The sequence below is a fragment of the Mya arenaria genome, chromosome 8 (genome assembly GCF_026914265.1).
Source record: "Mya arenaria isolate MELC-2E11 chromosome 8, ASM2691426v1".
NCBI lineage: Eukaryota > Metazoa > Mollusca > Bivalvia > Myida > Myidae > Mya > Mya arenaria.
Window position 1 is genome coordinate 45,901,975 of NC_069129.1, and position 24,687 is coordinate 45,926,661.

At 39.8% G+C, this 24,687-nt stretch overlaps 3 protein-coding genes across 3 annotated transcripts; all 3 read right to left on the reverse strand.

Moving 5' to 3' along the window:
- Nucleotides 1–1,841: 1,841 nt before the first annotated feature.
- Nucleotides 1,842–9,242, reverse strand: LOC128243932 (uncharacterized). The gene is made up of 5 exons (XM_052961945.1): nucleotides 9,087–9,242; nucleotides 6,265–6,304; nucleotides 5,679–5,834; nucleotides 4,550–4,662; nucleotides 1,842–2,547 (listed from the first exon to the last, which is right to left on the reverse strand). Exons 1-5 carry the CDS (start codon nucleotides 9,230–9,232, stop codon nucleotides 1,914–1,916), a joined length of 1,089 nt encoding a protein of 362 aa, XP_052817905.1. The 5' UTR covers nucleotides 9,233–9,242; the 3' UTR covers nucleotides 1,842–1,913.
- Nucleotides 9,243–12,775: 3,533 nt separating this feature from the next.
- LOC128242499 (uncharacterized) lies at nucleotides 12,776–16,058 on the reverse strand. Its single transcript, XM_052959666.1, has 2 exons — nucleotides 15,521–16,058; nucleotides 12,776–14,217 (listed from the first exon to the last, which is right to left on the reverse strand). Exons 1-2 carry the CDS (start codon nucleotides 15,903–15,905, stop codon nucleotides 13,400–13,402), a joined length of 1,203 nt encoding a protein of 400 aa, XP_052815626.1. The 5' UTR covers nucleotides 15,906–16,058; the 3' UTR covers nucleotides 12,776–13,399.
- LOC128242500 (transcription intermediary factor 1-alpha-like) lies at nucleotides 16,058–16,826 on the reverse strand. The gene is made up of 2 exons (XM_052959667.1): nucleotides 16,702–16,826; nucleotides 16,058–16,424 (listed from the first exon to the last, which is right to left on the reverse strand). The coding sequence occupies exon 2, from the start codon at nucleotides 16,422–16,424 to the stop codon at nucleotides 16,062–16,064; it is 363 nt and encodes a 120-aa protein (XP_052815627.1). The 5' UTR covers nucleotides 16,702–16,826; the 3' UTR covers nucleotides 16,058–16,061.
- Nucleotides 16,827–24,687: the final 7,861 nt, after the last annotated feature.

The following is a 24,687-nucleotide window of genomic DNA, read 5'->3' on the forward strand; positions in this document are numbered from 1 at the left end:
CAAAAATCTAAATGTTAAGTTTGAGGGCCATGGGTGCAGGCATTGACAAGTTATCACACAGACAAGCATTTTTCGTTCAAGGTCACTGTAACCTTGACCTTTGATCCAATGACCCCTTAAATTATAAGGGGTCATCTACAGGTCAGACACACCTCCAAGTAAAGTTTGAGGGCCATGGGTGCAGGCATTGTCCAATTATCGCATTCAAGGTCACTGTGAACCTGACCTTTGACCCAATGACTCCTAAAATCAATAAGGGTCATCTCCTGGTCAGGCCCAACTTACATGTCAAGTTTGATAATCATAGATTCAGGCATTGTTGAGATATCACTGGGAAAAGATTTGTTAACTTTTTTGCGTTAAAGGTTACTGTGACCTTGACCTTGGCCTGATGACCCCCAAAGTCAAGAGGAGTCATCTACTGGTCAGGCCCAACCTTCATGTCAAGTTTGATGACCATAGGTCCAGGAATTGTCGAGTTTGCTTTCAAGGTCACTGTGACCTTGACCTCTGACCCCTTAAATCAATAGGGGTCATCTACTGGTTAGGCCCAACCTCCAAGTCAAGATTGAGGGCCATGGGCGCAGGCATTGTTGAGTTATCACTCGGGCAACCTTTTATCGTTCAAAGTCACTGTTACCTTGACCTTTGGCCCAATGACCCCTAAAATCAATATGGGCCATTTACTGGTCAGGCCCAACCTCCAATTCAAGTTTGATGGCCATAGGTGCAGGCATTGTCAAGTTATCACTCAGACAACCTTTTACCATTCAAGGTCTTTGTGACCTTGACCTTTGGCCCGATTACCCAAAAACAATAGGGGTCATCTACTGGTCAGGCCCAACCTCCAAGTCAAGTTTGAGGGCCATAGGTGCAGGCATTGTCGAGTAATGACACGGACAACCTTTTACCATTCAAGGTCACTGTGACCTTGACCTTTGGCCCGATGACCCCTAAAATCAATATGGGCCATTTACTGGTCAGGCCAAACCTCCAATTCAAGTTTGAGGGCCATAGGTGCAGGCATTGTCGAGTAATGACACGGACAACCTTTTACCATTCAAGGTCACTGTGACCTTGACCTTTGGCCCGATGACCCCCAAAAACAATAGGGGTCATCTACTGGTCAGGCCCAACCTCCAAGTCAATTATGAGGGCCATGGGTGCAGGCATTGTTGAGTTATCACTCGGACAACCTTTTACCATTCAATGTCACTATGACCTTGATCTTTGACCCGATGAGCCCCAAAAACAATAGGGGTTAGCTACTGGTCAGGCCCAACCTCCAAGTCAAGAATGAGGGCCAAGGGTGCAGGCATTGTCGAGTTATCACATGGACATCCTTTTACCATTCAAGGTCACTGTGACCTTGACCTTTGGCCCGATGACCCCCCAAAACAATAGGGGTCATCTAATGGTCAGACCCAACTTCCATATCAAGTTTGATGACCATAGGTCTAGGCATGGTTGAGTTATCACTCGGACAAGCTTAAAATTATTTTATCATTAAAGGTCACTGTGACCTTGACCTTTGACCCGATGAGCCCTAAAATCAATAGGGGTCATCTACTGGTCAGGCCCAACCTTCATGTCAAGTTTGATGACCATACGTTCAGGAATTGTTGAGTTATCACTTGGACAAGCTTTGGTCTACCGACCGACCGACATGCCTGTACAAAGCAATATACCCCTCTTCTTCGAAGGGGGGCATAACTAGTAAAAATCACCTTGAAATGTATATAAATGGCTTTGAGACCAATTTCAACAGTAGTCTTAGATGCTCTAAAACATTGCATTACTGAAATTTCTTATAATTATTAACAGATTGTTATTAAATAAACTATATCCATGAAACTTTATTGCTAAACACTTTCGCAAAGTACCACACATAAAAAAGAACAAAAATTACATTTCTAATCATCATAATTATTGTATCCATAAGTCTGCCTTTCTAATCTTTCTAATCTTCTTTTTGATACTTTAAAAGGCTTATAAGCCCTTTTCTTATCTTGCTTGAAAACCAATCTGTCCATATTGAATGTTTCTTTTTCCTCTACTGCAGCAAGGGGCCTTTTTGCCAGCTTGCTATCTAGCACTTTCTTCATAAGGATATCATGCTGTAACCCATACAGATCTTGTCTAAACTTGAAGTCACTAGTTCTTACTCTTTTTGAATCATTTCCTTCCACCCCTTTCTCTTCAACACTCAATTCTTGATCAAAACTGTATGATACATCTTCACATATATTACTATCAACTTCATGACTATCTAACGATTTATCCTCAAACTCAATTCTTTCAACATCAGTTTCACCTGGTTTCAACACCAAATCACTACTATGCCCGGTATATTTCCATGCTTGTTTCCTTTTCCAATCTACCTGAAGTTCAAGCTTGTCTTCCTCTAGCTCCAATTCTGTATCTGGAGGCCCTGTGTCAAGGTTGTGAAGTAGCTCCTCTATTTGCTTCTGGCGAGCTATGCTGATATCCCTCATGAATACGACCGGAGGTACACGCCCACACACCTGAGACTGATGTAACAAGTGCCTGCAAGAAAAATACATCTTTAATACTGATTCATCTGTCAATAAAGGTAGTGATGGGAATTGGTTTCGATTTCATTAACAATTAAATTATCTGCTGGAAGCATTTAATTAAACTAGAGATTGCTTTTTTGAAAAAGCGCATGTCTCCCCCATTGTGTGGTCGTAGGTGAGAAATAATCAATGATGGATCCCAAAATCAATAGGGGCCATCAACTAGTCATGACTAACTGGCATACCAAGTATGAAGTTCCTGGGTGTAAACGTTCTTGAGTTATTGAGCAGAAACCGGTTCTTCACCTCAAGGTCAGTGACCTTGACCTTTGACCAACTGATCGCAAAATCAACTAGACATCATGACCAACCTCACTTCAAAGTTTGGTGAACCTAGATCAAAGCATTCTCCTGATATTGCACGGAAATATTTTTTTACATTAGAGGTCACAGCGACGTTGACCTTTGACCTTGTGACCCCCCAAAATATAGGAGTTTTCTAAACCTCATCATCAACCTCCCTACCAAGTTTGGTGAACCTAGGTCAAACCATTCTCAAGATATTGAGCGGAAATGTTTTTTACATTGGAGGTCGCCGCGACCTTGACCTTTGACCTAGTGACCCCAAAAACAATAGGGATCTTCTACACCTCATGACCAACCTCCCTACCAAGTTTGGTGAACCTAGGTCAAACCGTTCTCAAGATTTTGAGCAGAAATGTTTTTTATATTGGGGGTCGCCGCGACCTTGACCTTTGACCTAGTGACCCCAAAAACAATAGGGATCCTCTACACCTCACGACCAACCTCCCTACCAAGTTTGGTGAACCTAGGTCAAACCATTCTCAAGATATTGAGCGGAAATGTTTTTTACATTGGGGGTCGCCGCGACCTTGACCTTTGACCTAGTGACCCCAAAAACAATAGGGATCTTCTACACCTCATGACCAACCTCCCTACCAAGTTTAGTGAACCTAGGTCAAACCATTGTCAAGATATTGAGCGGAAATGTTTTTTACATTGGGGGTCGCCGCGACCTTGCCTTTGACCCCAAAAACAATAGGGATCTCCTACACCTCATGACCAACCTCCCTACCAAGTTTGGTGAACCTAGGTCAAACCGTTCTCAAGATTTTGAGCAGAAATGTTTTTTATATTGGGGGTCGCCGCGACCTTGACCTTTGACCTAGTGACCCCAAAAACAATAGGGATCCTCTACACCTCACGACCAACCTCCCTACCAAGTTTGGTGATCCTAGGTCATGCGGTTTTCCAGTTATCGATCGGAAACGAAGTGTGACGTACGGACGGACTGACGGACTGACGGACTGACGGACTACCGGACTGACGGACAGGGCAAAAACAATATGTCTCCCCCAGAGAGGGGGAGACATAATTACGTCATAAATGCTATATCTGAAGGCAACCTTTTGCTTCGAACGAAGACTTTAAACAAAGATAACTCCACGATTTCTTCAAATTTTTAAATGAAACCCAACACAGTCTACGCCTCTTATGTAGCCCCTCTTTTGGTCATTTACCAGAGTTTGATTGAGAGTCTAGTTTCTAAAAACAGTTAAAAAAAAACTTTCACAAAACAGCCGTCTGAAGGAGCACTGTCAAAACATTATTTTGTGAAACAGGTTTGTCGAAGTGTTTGATGAAAATAATCACCTTATCAAACTCCGGTAATAAAATGAAGGTGAGGCTCTTTAAGCAGCATAGACTGCCCTGTTTCTTTTAAAATGGTGAAGTAAAAGAAAAGTTATCTTTGTTTTAAGTCTATATTTTAAGCCAAATATTGCCTACTGACATAGCATGTATGACGTAATTTGTCATGTGGTATACATACACTGATAAAATACAGGTAATTTGAGGTAACTGTCATTGAAGAATAACATACATTTACATTTACCAATCATATATTATTTCAAGACACTTCATATGAATGTGCGAGGATTGATTTAGATGTTTAACAAAGTCCCGGGCTTGATGTTGGGAGCAATGCTCACCTGAGTTTGCCAGCCTGTGTTTCAAGGAGCTGTTGAGTTTGTTTGTCTTTTTCATGCACTCCGCTTGCCTCCCACCAAACCTTCAGTGCAGAGTAGCTTGGAACAACTTCAACCTGCAAAGCCAATATATATATATATATATATAGAGAGAGAGAGAGAGAGGTCAATACTAGCTAAGAAGCCAGTTTTTTGTTTATACTTCCATACTTTAAACAAAGTTGGTGAAACAAAATAATACAACATTATATTAATCACTCTTGTTGGCACTATGTAGTCTTAGAGGGCGGTCTTGTGTTGCAGGGGAAAACCAAAGTGCCTGGAGGAAACCCAATTGTCTGGCTTGATGACCACATACCAAACTCACATGCCCCCACGCTGGGAATTGAACCAGGGTTGCCTTAATGAGAAGGGAGTGCAGTAATCGGACAACATAGAAGCCAATTAGGGCTAGTAGTCTCATCTCTAGTTCAAGCGCTTATGTAATATAATAGTGCAAAACAAACTAAACTTTTATATTAAGTTACATCCCTCTTGAGCTGAGCACTCTATTTTGTTTACACTTAGTTTTCAGCTATCATGCCATCATATATTTATAGTTTATATCATTTAATCTCTTCACATTTTCGTTCACCAGAGTGATGATGATTTATCATAATCAAACCTCTGATGAATGAGAATGTCTCTTCATAACATAGCTTAAATGATATGTACAATAAACATAATATCGGAACATTTTGTTCATATTCTTAATGCTGTGACCTTGGTTTAGTGAAGCCTGTAATTGTTTTGAAATGTTCATTTTTCACAAGTAAATAGGTGAGTAAACAGAATTTGAAGAAGTGAGTACTAAGTTGGGCATAACTTAAATGTGGTTGTTATACTTGATAAATGTAGGGTTCGTGGAAATCATATTGGGTCCTAATGCATCGCTTCCAATCAATGGAAGTTTTATTAATTTTTGGGGGTCCTAGGGATGCATGGTTTGTTTAAAATGCGCATCCCTAGCTTGCACATTGAGTCCAAAACATGTGCATAGTTTGTGAGGGAAATCCCTGGGTGCTTTAATTATCTTGAAGAATGCGATGAAACTATACATGTGTCATAATAATCATGTCAATAACCATTTCACCTTGATTATGTTTACAAATACATCCATCTCCCCATTGGCGAATATCTGCAGGATGGTATCTTCAAGCACATTGCCAACCCAGTTGGTTCGACGTATCACCCCGTCCGAGTACCGTATCTTGCTCTTAGCACCGGTTTTGACAGTTGTTCCCTGGGCCTAAAAATAGAAACAAAAGATCAATACAAGATATACGGTACTATAGAAGCATTTAACATTCATATTTAACATGGAAAATCTGCATAATGGGTGCACACATATGTTAAACCTGCCACCAAGGTAAAAGAAAAAATCGCCGAAGATTACAGTCTAGTACTTTTATCAAAATAATAAATAAATTTAAATCTCTTTTACATAATACAAGTATTTGTTTTTGTTTTCAAGCATTAGCTTTTCGTTATAAGACTGTTGCCTCTGTAACGTCCACACGACTTCAAACCTGGCTTAGCTATGCTCCTATACACTTTAATGAAGAGTTTGAAGACATATATCAAAAACAATAGTCAGTAATAAAATCTCCGCAAGCTTATATGTTAAATTTATATTGTTTTTAGGCCCTTACGTCAAATATAAAGAAATCTTATCATACCTCTGGATTGAAAGGCACTGACCATGCTACAGTCTTTTTCCTGGAATGTACAATGACCATGTATATGTGTGTTTTAATACATTTTATATGGTCTGCATCTAAGAACTATTTATTATTAGGCTTAACACCCTTTTTATGCTCCCAAAGGTGGGCATATTAAAATCGCACCGTCCGTTCGTCCGTCCGGCTCTGTAACTTTCTCTTGTATGGACAGATTTTAAAATAACTTGCCACATGTGTTCCACATACCAAGACGACGTGTGGCGTGCAAGACTCGTGTCCCTACCTCAAAGGTCAAGGTCACACTTAGTGTTTATTCACAATGGAGTGCTGCATATAAGGACATAGAGTATAGGTTGTCGTGTCCGGGCTGTAACTTTCTCTTGTATGGACAGATTTTAAAATAACTTGCCACATGTGTACCACATACCAAGACGACGTGTCGCGTGCAAGACCCGTGTCCCTACCTCAAAGGTCAAGGTCACACTTAGTGTTTATTCACAATGGAGTGCTGCATATAAGGACATAGAGTATAGGTTGTCGTGTCCGGGCTGTAACTTTCTCTTGTATGGACAGATTTTAAAATAACTTGCCACATGTGTTCCACATACGAAGACGACGTGTCGCGTGCAAGACCCGTGTCCCTACCTCAAAGGTCAAGGTCACACTTAGTGTTTATTTACAATGGAGTGCTGCATTTAAGGACATAGAGTATAGGTTGTCGTGTCCGGGCTGTAACTTTCCCTTGTATGGACAGATTTTAAAATAACTTGCCACATGTGTTCCGTATACCAAGACGACGTGTCGCGTGCAAAACCCGTGTCCCTACCTCAAAGGTCAAGGTCACACTTAGAGTTTATTTACAATGGAGTGCTGCATATAACGACATAGAGTATAGGTTGTCGTGTCCGGGCTGTAACTTTCCCTTGTATGGACAGATTTTAAAATAACTTGCCACATGTGTTCCACATACCAAGACAACGTGTCGCCTGCAAGACCCGTGTCCCTACCTCAAAGGTCAAGGTCACACTTAGTGTTTATTTACAATGGAGTGCTGCATATAAGGACATAGAGTATAGGTTGTCGTGTCCGGGCTGTAACTTTCCCTTGTATGGACAGATTTTAAATTAACTTGTCAAATGTGTTCCACATACCAAGACGGCGTGTCGCGTGCAAAACCCGTGTCCCTACCTCAAAGGTCAAGGTCACACATAGTGTTTATTCACAATGGAGTGCTGCATATAAGGACATAGAGTATAGGTTGTCGTGTCCGGGCTGTAACTTTCCCTTGTATGGACAGATTTTAAAAAAACTTGACACATGTGTTTCACATACCAAGACGACGTGTCGCGTGCAAGACCCGTGTCCCTACCTCAAAGGTCAAGGTCACACTTAGTGTTTATTCACAATGGAGTGCTGCATATAAGGACATAGAGTATAGGTTGTCGTGTCAGGGCTGTTACTTTCCCTTGTATGGACAGATTTTAAAATCACTTGCTACATGTGTTCCACATACGAAGACAACGTGTCGTGTGCAAGACCCATGTCCCTACCTCTTAGGTGAAAGATACACTAAGTGTTTATTCATAAGGGAATTCTGAATATAAGGACATAACAGTGTAGGTTGTCAAGTATGGGTGGTATTTTTTTATGTTCAGAGGCAATTTAAAATAACTTGCCATATGTATTTGACACGTAAAGGCAAGATCAACTTTTCATGTACTGACCTTGTTCGCAGGTCAATGTCACATTCGGGGGCATTCGTCACATACTGTGACAGCTCTTGTTCGTATTTAAGAGGGTCATTTTCTCAGTAGGATGAAGTTCTGCCAGATAAGCAATCGTAACCGGTTGTGACCACTTGGTATGAGATATGAAGAAAATGGTTTCAAAAGTATTTATTTATCTGATTATTAACAAGAGCTGTCACAGAGACAGCGCTCTCGACTATTCCGCCGCTTTTCGGTGTATGGATTGAAAAGTTTTGGCGAAACATGCATGGTTCAGTTAGATTAGATTTCAATGCAATACATGATGTGCCGAGATATTACCATAAATTGAATTATTTGAGGTGGTACCCAAACTTTAATGTGAATTCTAAGTCGAAAAAGGGACATGATTCTGTCAAAATGCTCATTACAGTGACCTCCTGTGTACAGGTTGGGGGCATGATGGTGAACAAGCATGCAAAGTTTCTAAGCCAGATGTCAATGGACTTTGGAAATATTTGAGGTGGTACACAAACTTTAACGTAAATTCTAAGTCGAAAAAGGGGCATAATTCTGTCAAAATGCTTGATACAGTGACCTCATCCTGTGTACAGGTTGGGGGCATGATGGTGAACAAGTGTGCAAATTTTCAAAGCCAGATGTCAATGGACTTTGAAAATATTTGAGGTGGTACGCAAACTTTAACGTAAATTCTAAGTAGAAATAGGGGCATAATTTTATCAAAATGCTTGATAAGAGTTACCTCCTCCTGTGTACAGGTTGGGGTTATGATGGTGAACAAGTGTGCAAAGTTTCGAAGCCATATGTCAATGGACTTTGAAAATATTGAGGTGGTACACAAACTCTTACAAAAACTTTAATTAAGTGGTTACAGCGACGCTCGGGTGACTGGGATAGCTCTCCTTATTCTTCGAATAGTCGAGCTAAAAACACACGCCCCAGAAAATGGGCGCTTAAATGGTCTATGGAAGGACCTGTCAAGATTTAGAGTTTACGAAACAGACAGTTTAGGAAAAGACCATAATTCTTCTCAACTACACATGTACAGTATTCGGACAAAAAAAATTAGGACTGTGATTCCTCATCAATTACCTATTTCCTTTGTTCATTATTTTCTTCATCATAGGAGACACTTCAATGCTATTGTTTCTTATGAAGAATACCCCATGAACACGATAAAGCAGTAAAAAAACACTATTTTTTAAAGAGTATCTGGTTTGTCGCAAGGGCGCCGCCATCTTGAATTGCAAAAATTACACTAGATGAAATAATACGCACGAAAAAGGTCAAACTACACTAATTGTTATGCCGAGTCAAACAACCAACTTCTTTATATATATACCGCTTTAATACAGTCTCGGACACTCGAATTCTTTGTTTGTCTCAAAAGCAATGTAATGGTTGCTGGACAAAATGCGAAAGATTTGGCAAGGATGGAAGGATTAGTTGCCTTATTCATTTCCAAAGCAATGCAATTGTTGCTGGGCAAATGTGAGGGATAGAGCCAGGACGGAGAGAATGGTCGCCTTGTGCGTTACCAATGTAATGTAATGCTTGCTGGGCAAATGCGAGGGATAGAGCCAGGGCGGAGGGATGAGCCGCCTTGTTTGTTTTAAAAGCAATGTACTGGTTGCTGGGGAAATGCGAGGGATATATGACAAGGACGGAGATGAGTCGCATTGCCTGCCAGTTTCCAAAGCAATGCACAAATAATGGTTGTTGGGCAAATCAGACGGATAGAGCCAGGACGGAAAGAATGGTCGCCTTGTGTGTTTCCAATGTAAGGTCATGTTTGCCAGGCAAATTAGAGGGATAGAGCCAGGGCGGAGAGATGCCGTGTTGCCACTTCTACAACAACAGCTACTACTATTCCTTCTACTAACTATCATATAACTACTAATGATGCTGCTAATCTCGCGTTAATCAACTATATGTTGCTGCGAATGAAGGAACTAAGCTTTTTGAATCAATGCGAGGACCCTTCATTTATCTATTTATAATGAGCGCAAAGTACAATGAACCCTTAAAGGGACTGTACACCAGATTCGCACCAAAAAAAGTTTTTTTCTGTAATGAATCTCAGGACAATTATCTAATGGAATGTGTTACGCTGTGATATCATAATTGTAAAAAAGTACCAAAATGTAAAAAAAAATTGTGTCGGAGACCGGGTTCAAACCCGTGTCGCCAAAATTTCAGTCCAGCGTCGTATCCACTGAGCTACGACGGCCTACTCTGTTAATTACATAATTAAGCTATACACGTACCTCGGTAATATCACGTGATAACACCGACTAGCCAATCACGCATAAGAAATGAATTCTACCTGGTAGACATACCCAGTAATCTTTTTAAAGGAAATTACGAAATAACTGCTCAACTTAAATAAATTGTACACTATGTGGTACTTCAGTTAGTAAGTTTCAATGCATTGTACACATCGATGCCAAGTTTATGTCAGTTTTTGACAGTTTTCTCTTTTTTTTCGATATTTTATCATACGGAGTACAGCCCCTTTAAGGAGATTTTCGACATCCACAGTTAAACGACTCCCCGGTATCATTTTATTAAATATACATGAGTCATAACATTTTGAGCCGGTAGTCGATAAGTTTGACTGGGGTTCGTGATTCTATTTCGGTCAAAATACATCCTCACACCGGCCAAATCCTAATAGCCTCTTATAGAACAATACCATAATCAAGTTGTTAAATTAAACGACTTGATTACAGTATTGTTCTACAAGAGGCTATTAGGATTTGGCCGGCGTGAGGAAAATAATTAGCTGTTGGGGAACTAAGAAATATAGTTAGTACATTTGTGCTTGATGTTTTCAATCTTTAAACACAATTCAAGAGTGTGGTTTAGATAGTTAAATATTGTTATCAAGGAGATTGTTCATAAACAATATTAAAGATGTAATGCTTAGCTTAGTTAATTAATAATTATATTTTTATAGTAAAGAAAATCATGTCAATACTTAATAATAAACTATTATTGAAATTTTTGTTTTATTTTTGACAAGTGTCGTAATAAACAAAATGAGATGAAGCGTTAAACCTAAGAAACATGCACTATAGAAAGATTTTTCCGAAAATGACCAAAATCATTGCTCCCCTGAATTTCATGCTGGTCGTAATGGCCATTAAATGAAATAAATTAGCTGTTGATAAAAATTACATGAAGAACCAAGTCAGCCCTTTAACCCTTAGCACAAAACCACTGAATGGAACATAATGCATATGCTGCTAAAATCAGGTATATGCTGGCATACAGTGGTTTCCTTCTTAATCGAAAATTGGATAGGATTTCTTGGCATGAGTTGCTTTGTTTGTTACTAATGTTACCAGGCAAATTAGAGGGATAGAGCCAGGGCGGAGGGATGGGTCGCCTTGCTTGTTACCAATGTAAGGTCATGGTTGCCAGGCAAATTAGAGGGATAGAGCCAGGACAGAGGGATGAGTCGCCTTGTTTGTTTCCAATGTTATGCAATGGTTACCAGGCAAATTAGAGGGATAGAGCCAGGACGGAGGGATGAGTCGCCTTGCTTGTTACCAATGTAAGGTCATGGTTGCCAGGCAAATTAGAGGGATAGAGCCAGGACAGAGGGATGAGTCGCCTTGTTTGTTTCCAAAGCAATCAAATGGTTGCCAGGCAAATTAGATGGATAGAGCCAGGACGAATTTATGAGTCGCCTTGTTTGTTTTCAAAGCAATGTTATGATTGCCAGACAAATCAGAGAGAAAGAGCCAGGGCGGAGGGATGAGTAGCCTTGTTTGTTTCCAAAGCAATGTAATTGCTGCTGGAAAAATGAGAGGGATATAGTCAGGTCTGAGAGGTACGTTTAAGAGCCTGCACAACTCAAATCCGCAATACAATCGATTCCGTTGGCTCGAACTCCAAGGGACCGGCGAAAATACATCGAGCCTCAGAAAATTCGAGCCAAGCGGGAATCTTTTCCTGAGTATAAAGAAATGGGTCCTAAGCATCCAGATCGAGCCAACGAGTTATTCGAGCTAAACGAGTTCGAGCTAACGGGGTTGGACTGTAATTAAAATAAAATGGATTTGAAGATTTCACCTAGTGTTTTTTGTTTTTTATTGCGCCATGCATTGTCGTTGGTATGCATTCCGTGTTTTTACAATTGATTTGACAATATTAAGTAATATTCAATACACAGTAATTAAATTTACGATTCACAGTTCCTCAATGTATGGTACACAGTAACTCAATTTATGATTCATAAAAACTCATGGAAACTCATTTTTACAGAATACAAACAACGACGTTTATGTTGGTAATAGTTATTTATTACCCGGTGTTACAGTTTCCCCAAATGAGAGCAAAGCAGACGATCAGAACCACTTTGCAGATAATGCCTCAAATTTACTGATCCTTGTTTGTTAGATTATCAAGATCTTCCCGCGCCTATTGGCTGAATTCTGGCTCAACCCCCGAAATTACGCACCCGAAGAGAATACTCCACCACTGAGCTATCGGGGCGGTGAAAATTATGTAAGTATATGAGTCATTCTGCGACCCTTCTAGCTATTCTCGGATTATCCCATTGACACCTGCCATAATGAAGCTATTATGAAATTAACCACTGTGGAATTTTTACCACTAATCTGATAGATTTAAATGATGGCCCTAACATAAATGAATTCATATTTGCGACAGGTCATTGCCTTTCTTTATTGATTATTGCTTGATATGAATAATAGACGTTTATTAAGACCAAATCATCGAAACATTAAGAACACAGTGTGATTCTTTAACATAAATACAGAGCCCAATCAGCTATCATATATTTACAGGATTTCTTAACCGTCACTTTAAGATTTGTTTATAAACATTTTTTATTTAAAATGTTTAAGTGAAATCTTTGGTTATTTTCAGGACATGGTTAAATGAAGAAATATGACATACAATTTTAATAAAAAGGCAATACCAATTTTGCGTCTCAAGATACGTAATTACTCAAAATATGTAAATACATTTTATTAGATACCTTAAATTTGAAGGTATAAAATCTTTTTATCACTTTTACATTTCAAATGGAAGCTGGATTTACACTTGGAAATTTCCATTGAAAACATCCTTTATAGTTACTTGAAAAAAGGTAATGATACTACTACAATATTTACACTAATTTGTTTTTCTTTTTCTTGCTAAACATAACTGCAAAATTACACTTAATATTTATTCGATATATTGTACATGTCATTTAATATAAATGGTTATTCAGTTTGATAACACAAGGTTACAAAAAAAAACAAATCAAAACCGCAAGCTGAAATTGTAAAATAAATGTTTTTGCATTTACTTTTCAGTTGTTTAAAGGTTATTTAATGCATGGTAATTTCTTCCTAAAAATAACGATCACGACTAAGGAAGAAACACTGTCAGTTTGCATTTAATACCTTCAATGAGTCATTTCCGTTCATCCCGACAACTACTGTGCGTGTGTGGGGACAAAAGGACACAGAGAAGGGACTGACCAGTCCGTCATTATGTCCCAGTATTCCCACCATCTTGCCGTCCCTCTCCGTCAGCAGCATCACGTTGTGGCTACTTTTCCCACACACGAGCAGCTGACCCGGACCTACCGCCACCACGGACACGGGATATTCGAGCTTCTTGTCACTGTACTCTCTTAGGGCCTTCCCGTCTAGAGACAGCTGGTGGACGGTTTGGTCAGACACGTACAGGGTCGGTGGTGTGGAAGCTGACACAGTCAGGTAGAATGGGCCTTGGAAAGCTTGTCTTTCATCTACTGTTTGAAATGTACTGATAATAAGCCCATCCAATGTCATCACTTCAATACGCGGGTAATATGGGTAAGAAACGTATAGTCTATTGTTGTAGTATGCAATACCATGACACTCATATGATACTTTAATTTCCTTTCCACGCGACAACTGCCCTTCTTTCGTAGACATCAGTTGTATCATGAAGTTATTCGGGAGAGTGACAGCGGCCTGGTCATCAGGGAGCACACACGCGTCCCAGGGCCCGCCTGGCAGTTTGAGTCGGGACGTGACGGTTCGGGTGGTGGCGTCCACCAGTTTGGCACAGCTGTTATCGCGGTCAGTCAGAAGGAAGATTCCGGGAGACAGCAGGGTGAGGCCGGAAATAAAGCAGGTTCTCTGGTCTTGTGGCGTTCTGACATTGATGTCTGCTCCATTCTTCCATGTCACAGTAGAGAGGTCAGGAACTGGAACTGAACACAATAATGGACTAGATTATTTTTTCACTTTCGTCTTATAAACTTAAATGAGACAATGGTTTAAACTTTTTTTAAAAGGGTGCAGCTTCAATTTTAAGTGTTTTTTCTTCAATGAGAAAATTTAGATTAAACAAACAAGACATGGACACCCGGTAATAAATATAAATGATAAAGAGGTGTTTTGGGTTTAGTGTAATAAAATTCACCGAGTGAGCACCAAAAGCTATATTTGACAAGTTGTGTTATAATCATTTTTATGTTCCCGTCTTAAGTACGCCTGCAAACAAATTCACTGTACAATTTCCCCCGTATATCTTACGAACACATTATTAACATGTCTTTTCTGTCAGTTTGATATTTTAGCCCAATTATTGTGACAAGATTTACACCAGGGATAAATGTGTGCACATAAGCGCAAACATGCATTTTTCTTTCGGAGGCAAATTTGCATTATGTTCCAGCGTGTGTTTCTATTTTGGAGGTCTTAGATCGAATATTCAACAAAATACAATAAAAGTAATGCAATTGATATAAAAAAAACTGTCGAAATGTTATGGCAAATTATTTATAACTTTTGTTTTTTTATTGAAAATATTTTCGTTTCTCAATTGTCATATAAACTCGTCAAAAACATACCCCAAGGCCAAATGTGCATCCCGTTGATATGTTTGCACGGGGTGCAAATGTTGGGCATATAAGACACAGCACTAAAAATGGGCATTACCATTACTTTGAGTCAGCTGATCACCTTTTTAAAACAGTAAAAATAGTCATAAAGATAGTATTTCGAACAGAAAAATACATATAAATCAAAGTTCTTTTTGTTTTAGATGGAAAAGGTCGGAGTGTTGTGAAAACCTTGAAATATATTTAAATGACACTGTAAAAAATGTTGCTACAAATACGCTTATATACAGTAAACCCAATAACTATGGATTTTATGATAAATTCCAATTTATACCGAATGGGAAAAACAGGCTGCGTTGGCATTCGCGTCGAGGCCCATTTATGTTTGTTTACAGTGTACTTGCAGTGTACTTGAAACCAAGCGTGGTTTACCGAATTAATTGCAGCAAAAACTTATTGATGATCAGTAATTGAGTATTAATACGTTTTAATTTAGTTTAAGTTAAACTTCTGTGTCATAATTTAAGTAATAGCTTTCGCCATTATGAACAAGAACTCAATATAAGGACAATTATTGAAATATAACTTAGAATTTTACTCAAATAATTACAACGCCATCGTTTGTATGGTCAAGTGATACTTAAACATGTAAAGTGATTTTTAAACATACTATTCTTTCGAAACTCTCCCGCAACGTCAAGTGTGCCAATGCCCATTATCGATCCCAGTAGCCGCTCCGTGTCCGCGTCCTTAGTAAACTGGTACTTCCGGGCGTTCACCCTATCAACCATCTTCTTCATACTGTTATACATTCCCCGTAGCTCCTTACGGCCTCGCCTTGCCGTCACGTACAGCTGGTTCACCGAGACGTCACCGGAAGTCAGTTCCGTCCTCATGGCCTCAAGTCCGGTTTTCATCAACTCACAATCGGTCTTAAGTGCAGTCAGCGCGTTCTCATCCTCAGTCTTCACCTTCTCAATGTTGTCGAGCAACTCCTTCTCGCGCCTGTCCAGATATGTGTTTATTTCTGCACGGAACTTCCTCAGTTTATCCATCTCAACCTTAGACTGGTTTTCAACTTCACCAAAAATCTCCTTGACGTTACTAACAAGCCCGGATAAAAGATCTTCAGCTTGTTTAATTGATGGTTCCAGCTCTCTAAATTCATTTCCAATGACAAATTCTTTAGCCACATCAGCGATGTAGTCAACTTAACAGCTGCGATGGTCGAGTACGACACAATCACCACAGCCAAGGTTTCCATGGGTCGGGCAATAAAACTTGATCATCTCCTTCGGATGGTTGTTACAATAATCCGTGTCGGCGATAGCTGATTTCTTCGTTGACGGGTAGAAGGAGGGCATCTTATCTTTGGACAGCAAAATATGGTTCCTGGACATCTTCAATCTCTTATGGTACTCGACACAGGGAGCGCACATGTACTCCTCGCATGTCTGACAGAAGCCCTGGGCCACAGCGCGTTTACCCCCTTCTCCACACGGCTGGCAGTAGACCGTGGCGTCAGTGGAACCCTTGTCAAGGTCAGGGTCACGCTTCTTCCCGGGTACCTCCATCTATGTAAACAAACTATATGAATCACTTTTATAAGCTTACTGTTTCATTCAAATGAAAACGCACAGATTCAGTACGATCAAGTAAAACACTGCCCTTAAACAAAGATAAAATTCCTTGTCTATACGAATCATTTTCAAAACGAAAGTAGTATCGATGTTCTAATTTAGAACAGCATTAGAGATCGTTCAAATGTGCTTTTTTATTATTTTCCCCACACAATCTTGCTTTAAATATCGGTCAAACAATTCTTAATAAAGAAATACAAATAATATTTACCTTTATTCTGTTGATCTTTTAAACCAACAAGGAAGTAAATTCATTTCATCCACTGCGCATGTCCATAGATCACCTTTGTATCGATTCACGTATAAGTTAAAACGTTTGTAAACATGCGATTTAAGACACTACATACTCAAGGTATTTACATCAAAATGACTCCGGATTTTATTGACCGATAATGATGTGAATAGGCAGAACCGAATAATAATAGTAATAATAATGATGATGATGATAATAATAATAATAATAATAATAATAATAATAATAATAATAATAATGAAACTATAACACTGTCGAGATAACTTCACGACGAACAGAAAAAAAACCCTCTCCAATCTCCACGCTCAATCTTTACATTCCTTGTCTATTTTCACTATATAATAACCGCCTTCCACTCTCCATATCCCTCCACTCCCAATTTCCGCAGCCCTCACCTTTTACCCTTCTCCCCTCCTTTTTACCAATACCTTTCGCCAACCCTCTCCCTTTTCCATCCCTCTCACTTTGCCCACCCCTCTCCCTTTCTCCATCCCTCTATCTTTCCCCATCCCTCCCCCTTTTCCCATCCCTCTCCATTTTCCCATTCCCTCTATCTTTTCCCATCACTCTATCTTTCTATATCCCTTTACCTTTCTACATCCCTCCATCTTTCTACATACCTCTCCTTTTTCGCATCCCTCTATCTTTCCCCATCCCTCTCCATTTTCCCGTCCCTCTCCCTTTGCCCATCCCTCTCCATTTGCCCATCCTTCTACCCCCTCCCTCTGCCCTCTTCTTTTGCCTATTACTTTTCATTTCCCAATCCCTCTCCTTTTCCCCGTCCCTCTCCCTTTCCTCACCCTCTCCCTGTGCCCAATCCTATCCCTTTGCTCATCCCTTAGCCTTTCCCCATCCCTCTCCTTTTGTCCATCCGTCTAACCTCCACCCACCCTCTCCCTTAGCCCATTCCACCCCTTTCCCAATCCCCTCCCTCCTTTCCTCATCCCTCTCCCTTTCCCCATCCCCTCCCCATCACTCTATCTTTCTCTATCCCTCTACCTTTCTACATCCCTCTACCTTTCTATACCCTCTCCTTTTTCGCATCCCTCTATCTTTCCCCATCCCTCTCCCTTTGCCCGTCCCTCTCCCTTTGCCCATCCCTCTCCATTTGTCCTTCTAACCCCCCTCTCTCTCACCTCTCTCTTTTCCATTCCTTTTCATTTCCCAATCCCGTTCCCTTTCCCCGTCACTCTTCCTTTCCCCACCCCTCTCCCTCTGCCCATTCCTATCCCTCTCCCCATTCCCTTGCTTTCCTCATCCATCTCCCTTCCCCCGTCCCTTTCCTTATCCCTCTCCCTTTGCCCAATCCTATCCCTTTGCCCATCCCTCTCCTTTTGTCCATCCTTCTAACCTCCACCATCCCTCTCCCTTAGCCCATTCATCTCCCTTTCCCAATCCCCTCCCTTTCCTCATCCCTCCCCCTTTCCCCAACCCCTCTTGTCCTTATCCCTCTCCGATTCCCAATCCTTCTCCTTTCCCCAGCCCTCCCCCTTTCCCCGTCCCTCTCCCTTTCCCAATCCATCTACCTTTGTCAATTCCTATCCCTATCACCATCCCCTCCCTTCCCTCATCCCTCTCCCTTTTCCCTATCCTCCCCTTTCCAAATCCCTCTCCCTTTCCCCATTTCTCCCCTTTCCCCAACCCTCCCCTATTGCCCATCCCTCTCCCTTTCCCCATCATCTCCCTTTGCCCATCCCTCTCCCTTTTCCCATCCCTCCCCTTTCCCCAACCCTCCCCTATTGCCCATCTCTCTCCCTTTCCCCATCATCCCCTCTTTCCCCATCCCTCACCCTTTCCCCATCCCTCCCCTTCCCCATCCCCCATCCCTCCCCTTTCCCTATCCCCCCTTTCCCCATCCCTATCCCTTCCCTCCCTTTCCCCATCCCTCCCCTTTCCCCATCCCTCTCCCTATCCCACGCGTTTTTATTATACATGTTGTAGGATATTAGTATTGTCAACGATGATAGTCTGTACATACAGGTGGCAGTTTTATCCGGGATTAACATATAGTTTTCTTGAGTTTTCTTAAGTATACTGTAAAGTTGTTGTAATGTTATTTTTAAATATTTAAAAAAAAATAGTTTTGTTTCAGATGATTCAAGCGTTCCCGTTTTTGTGTGGTGTGCTTCGTTTATAACTTGATCTATCGTTTAAAAATCGTGTTTCGGGGGAACAGTTTCCTAAAGTTTTCACATTTGACAAAGCGGCACCCATCTGATGTGACTTCAAACTGACTAACTTCAACTAGAAAACAACTTTTTAAATTGATCTGCATATTTGCTGTGGTGTCCGGTCAATTGTTAAAGTTCACAAATGTGTAGAAGTCTAGCTTATGTTGTCTAGGATAAATTGACTATTTTGATAAGGAAAATACATTTTTACTCACGCAGTATGCAATAAATATATATGATAAAGGACTCGCGGATGTTAGAGTAAAATTCCCTTTTTATGTCGAAATAAAGTTTGTCGAATCATTAAGATTGTAAAAAGTAAAATACTGATGAATGGAACCCTTCAACAAATGTTGATATATATGCTCACATATTGTCCTTGAAGAGCACGATTTTAGATAGCATTAGAAAAATGCTTTTAAACAAAGGATTATAGGTCAAATAATTGTTCAGATTTTGTAAGAGTCCTTGTGGGCGATCGGTTATGTTGCCAGTTATCTCTTTTTTTTTCTTTTGACTGTACCAGCGTGGGTTCGCCCCCCCCCTTAATCAATTTTATTTTACTTAAAGTGTAACTTTTTCTGCAATTTCGGTATCAAAGAGTAAAATAATTCTATTTTTATAGTTGTCAGATGTCTTCCCGTGAAAAGAACATTCCATAAACAGATATATACAGAACGACCATACCCTCTGTCCACAGCATAGGTTTCTATGTCACGAGTTAAATGCGGAATTATTATGCCTTCTGTCAGTATTATAGCCTACCTTGTAACGAGCCATATGCGGAACTATCACGCCTCCTGTCAGCATTATAGCTTACCTTGTCATGAACCGTATGCAGAATTATTTTGCATTCTGTCAGCATTTTAGCTAACCTTTTCACGAGCCATATGCGAAATTATCATGCCTTCTGTCAGCATTAAAGAATACCTTGTCATGATCCGTATGCAGAATTATCTTGCATTCTGTCTGCATTTTAGCTGACCTTTTCACGAGTCATATGTGGAATTATCATGCCTTCTCTCAGCATTATAGCTTACCTTGTCACGAGCTATATTCGGAATTATCACGCCTCCTGTAAGCATTATAGCTTACCTTGTCATGAGCTATATTCGGAATTATCACGCCTCCTGTCAGCATTATAGCTTACCTTGTCATGAGCTACATGCGGAAATATCACGCCTCCTGTCAGCATTATAGCTTACCTTGTCACGAGCTATATGCGGAATTATCACGCCTCCTGTCAGCATTATAGCTTACCTTGTCATGAGCTATATTCGGAATTATCACGCCTCCTGTCAGCATTATAGCTTACCTTGTCATGAGCTATATGCGGAATTATCACGCCTCCTGTCAGCATTATAAGCTTACCTTGTCACGAGCTATATGTGGAATTATCACGCCTCCTGTCAGCATTATAGCTTTCCTTGTCATGAGCTATATTCGGAGTTGTCATGCCTATTGTCAGCATTATAGCTTACCTTGTCAAGAGCTATATGCGGAATTATCAAGCCTCATGTCAGCATTATAGCTTACCTTGTCACGAGCTATATGCGGAATTATCACGCCTCCTGTCAGCATCATAGTTTACCTTGTCACGAGCTATATGCGGAATTAACACGCCTCCTGTCAGCATTATAGCTTACCTTGTCACGAGCTATATTCGGAATTATCACGCCTCCTGTCAGCATCATAGCTTACCTTTTCATGAGCTATATGCGGAATTATCAAGCCTCCTGTCAGCATCATAGCTTACCTTGTCACGAGCTATATGCGGATTATCACGCCTCCTGTCAGCATTATTGTTACCTTGTCACGAGCTATATGCGGAATTATCACGCCTCCTGTCAGCATTATAGCTTACCTTGTCATGAGCTATATTCGGAATTATCACGCCTCCTGTCAGCATTATAGCTTACCTTGTCATGAGCTACATGCGGAAATATCACGCCTCCTGTCAGCATTATAGCTTACCTTGTCACGAGCTATATGCGGAATTATCACGCCTCCTGTCAGCATTATAGCTTACCTTGTCATGAGCTATATTCGGAATTATCACGCCTCCTGTCAGCATTATAGCTTACCTTGTCATGAGCTATATGCGGAATTATCACGCCTCCTGTCAGCATTATAAGCTTACCTTGTCACGAGCTATATGTGGAATTATCACGCCTCCTGTCAGCATTATAGCTTTCCTTGTCATGAGCTATATTCGGAGTTGTCATGCCTCTTGTCAGCATTATAGCTTACCTTGTCAATAGCTATATGCGGAATTATCACGCCTCCTGTCAGCATTATAGCTTACCTTGTCACGAGCTATATGCGGAATTATCACGCCTCCTGTCAGCATTATAGCTTACCTTGTCACGAGCTATATTCGGAATTATCACGCCTCCTGTCAGCATCATAGCTTACCTTGTCATGAGCTATATGCGGAATTATCAAGCCTCCTGTCAGCATGATAGCTTACCTTGTCACGAGCTATATGCGGAATTATCACGCCTCCTGTCAGCATTATAGCTTACCTTGTCATGAGCTATATGCGGAATTATCACGCCTCCTGTCAGCATTATAGCTTACCTTGTCATGAGCTATATGCGGAATTATCACGCCTCCTGTCAGCATTATAGCTTACCTTGTCATGAGCTATATGCGGAATTATCACGCCTCCTGTCAGCATCATAGCTTACCTTGTCATGAGCTATATGCGGAATTATCACGCCTCCTGTCAGCATTATAGTAACCTTGTCTAGAGCTATATGCGGAATTATCACGCCTCCTGTCAGCATCATAGCTTACCTTGTCACGAGCTATATGCGGAATTATCACGCCTCCTGTCAGCATTATAGTTACCTTGTCACGAGCTATATGCGGAAATATCACGCCTCCTGTCAGCATTATAGCTTACCTTGTCATGAGCTATATTCGGAATTATCACGCCTCCTGTCAGCATTATAGCTTACCTTGTCACGAGCTATATGCGGAATTATCACGCTTCCTGTCAGCATTATAACTTACTTTGTCATGCGCTATATTCGGAATTATCACGCCTCCTGTCAGTAGTACTTAAAGCAGCACTCTCACAGATTGACAGGTTTAAAACAAAATATTTCAGAATCACAATGCTTTCAATCGAGTAATACCTTGATACCTCAAACTATAAGTAATATTGTATAATGCTTTAAAGCTGCACTCTCACAGATTGAACGTTTTGACAACTTTTTTATTTTTTGTCTTGGAACGAGCCAATTTTTGCGAAAATCCATGAAAACCAGTTATATAAGACTGCTGACAAAAAAATAGACCGCAGATTTTTATATTTAAGTTAAAACATTGATGTTTTATGCATTTTTCTTAAACCGTTAGTAACGGTTTAAGCCATAAAACATTAATCTTCGAACGGATATATGAAAATGTACGATCTGATTTTTTGTCAGCAATCTTATATCATTGGTTTGAAGATATCTACGCAAAAATGTGCTCTTTCTAAGACAAAAAAATAAAAAAAAGTTGTAAAAACGGTAAATCTGTGAGATTGCAGCTTTAAGCCATAACACATCACTTATAGAACGTAAATATAAACACCTGCGATCTGATTTGTGTCAGCTTTCTGATATCACTGGTTTCTAGACATTAATTCCCAAAAATGGCTCATTCAAAGACAACAAATAAAAAAGTTGTCAACACGATCAATCTCTGAGAGTGCAGCTTTAAAAGATACTGATGACTGGACAAGCAAGTTTCTATTTTAGACATGCTTTTCTATGCAAATGTAAAGAAAATGATGTTGTCTTTCAAGAAAGGTAGACAAAATTATTTTTATATGGTATATTAAAACTATCACTGAAAAATTTTAATGCTGTTTTTGTCACTCACAGACGAGATTTTTTTGTGGTCAAAACTAGTTTATTTCGGAAAAAAATAATTGAACTTGTTTGTATGGTCATATTAAACAAACACATACAAAGCTTCAGTGCAAATATGTACGGAATTATTTTTTACACTGTTCCATCTAATTATAGCATGGCGATCTTTAAAAATATTGCTTCGTTACAGTTTTCTTAGCTTTTGTTTTCATTCAATTATTCAGGCAACATATTCCGTGTGGTTGGCTGGTGTGTGTGTGTGTGTGCGTGCGTGCGTGCGTGTGTGCGTGCGTGCGTGTTTGTGTGCGTGCGTGTGTGCGTGCGTGCGTAAGTGCGTGCGTGTGCGCGTGCGTGCTTGCGCTTGCGTGCGTGCGTGCGTGCGTTGATTTTCATGAATCATGAATATAATGTCCTTTTAAACTCCAAAAACTCTTATGAAAGTGAATATTAAACAAATTTGGTAAATAAAACAACAAAAACATTGGGCTTCGCTTAATCAAGTTTTAATGGACTTTAGATGTTTCGAGAAATGGGGTCGTGTAAGCAAGTTTGGGGGATTTTTTCCTGGACCTATTTGTTAGTACAGTAAGTAGCAGAAAAGTAAACTGCTGAAATCGTGCACACCGTGCAGAAAATGCTTAAAACTAACCGAATCATGTCTTAAAGTTGTTTTTATTGGAGTTTACTTGTTGAATGTATTGTTTACTAAAAGTTTGACTGGCTATAATAACTGTAACACACATTTTCAGTTGTTAAAACCAGTGCCTGAAATGTCACAGTTTAATAGCAATATAGAAGAAATCACATTGACAGAAACTGAATATACAGCGGAAACTCACTATGTCCAACTCTGTTATCTCGATGTTCTTGTTATGTCGAACTTTTTAAAACATTTTTAATACACTTTTGTTTTTTTTGGTTATCTCGAATGCTCGCTATCTCGAAGTCATTCTCGAGGACCCAACGGCTTTGAAATAGCGAGTTTTGACTGTATTGTGAACTAAGCGATAGTGTGGACATTGAACATAAGTATGATTTTGTAGTAATATAAAGTAATACGCAAACGTTATTTGCCAAACACTATGTTTAAAGACGAAATTCTAAGTTTGATGATACTTATAATGATGAACTCATTACAGACTTGGTGTTTTGCATGAATTATGCGCGTAAATATGTACTAAAAACCTAACCTTATGAAAGTTTATGTTGTTAGTCATGATGCTAAGTTTGCAGTATCTAGCAGTTGATAAGTAGTCTACATGTATATATGCTCTCCCATAAGACTCCACGACGTTTTGTTATGTAGTATAAGATACATTGGGAACTTTGTTAAAGTTAACAACGTTATTTACGTCATAGTTGTTAAATTTCAAGTCAATATTGCTCTGTAAGTTTCACAGATACTCAGATGATTTGCAGTATTCATAACAAGAGGTGAGGCAACTGTTTCAGCTGTACTTGTTTTGATTAAATATATACGCACATCATCAAATAGTTCACCTTTGAAAGTTAACAATGATGTCGTTAATCAGGTTGTTAACTTTAACGAAGTTCTGAACAATCGGGCCAATGTATGGTACAAAATAAATATTGTTTATTGAATATGTATGTATTTCTTGATATGTATGACGTAACAATTATGACGTATGATGTATTTGTGATGTATATATGTATGACGTAACATGTATGACGTATGATGTATTTGAATCATGTTGATATGTATGACGTAACAATTATGACGTACGATGTATGTGTGATGTATATGTGACGTCGTCAGCGAAAATGAGTCCTGTTGAGGTAATCACGTTACCGAGATAAAGCGAGAGTAAAAAACAACACGTTTTCTGAGCAATTATCGTTTTGTCAATCAACTATTTTGACATTATTTGTTCAAAGTATTTACAAAA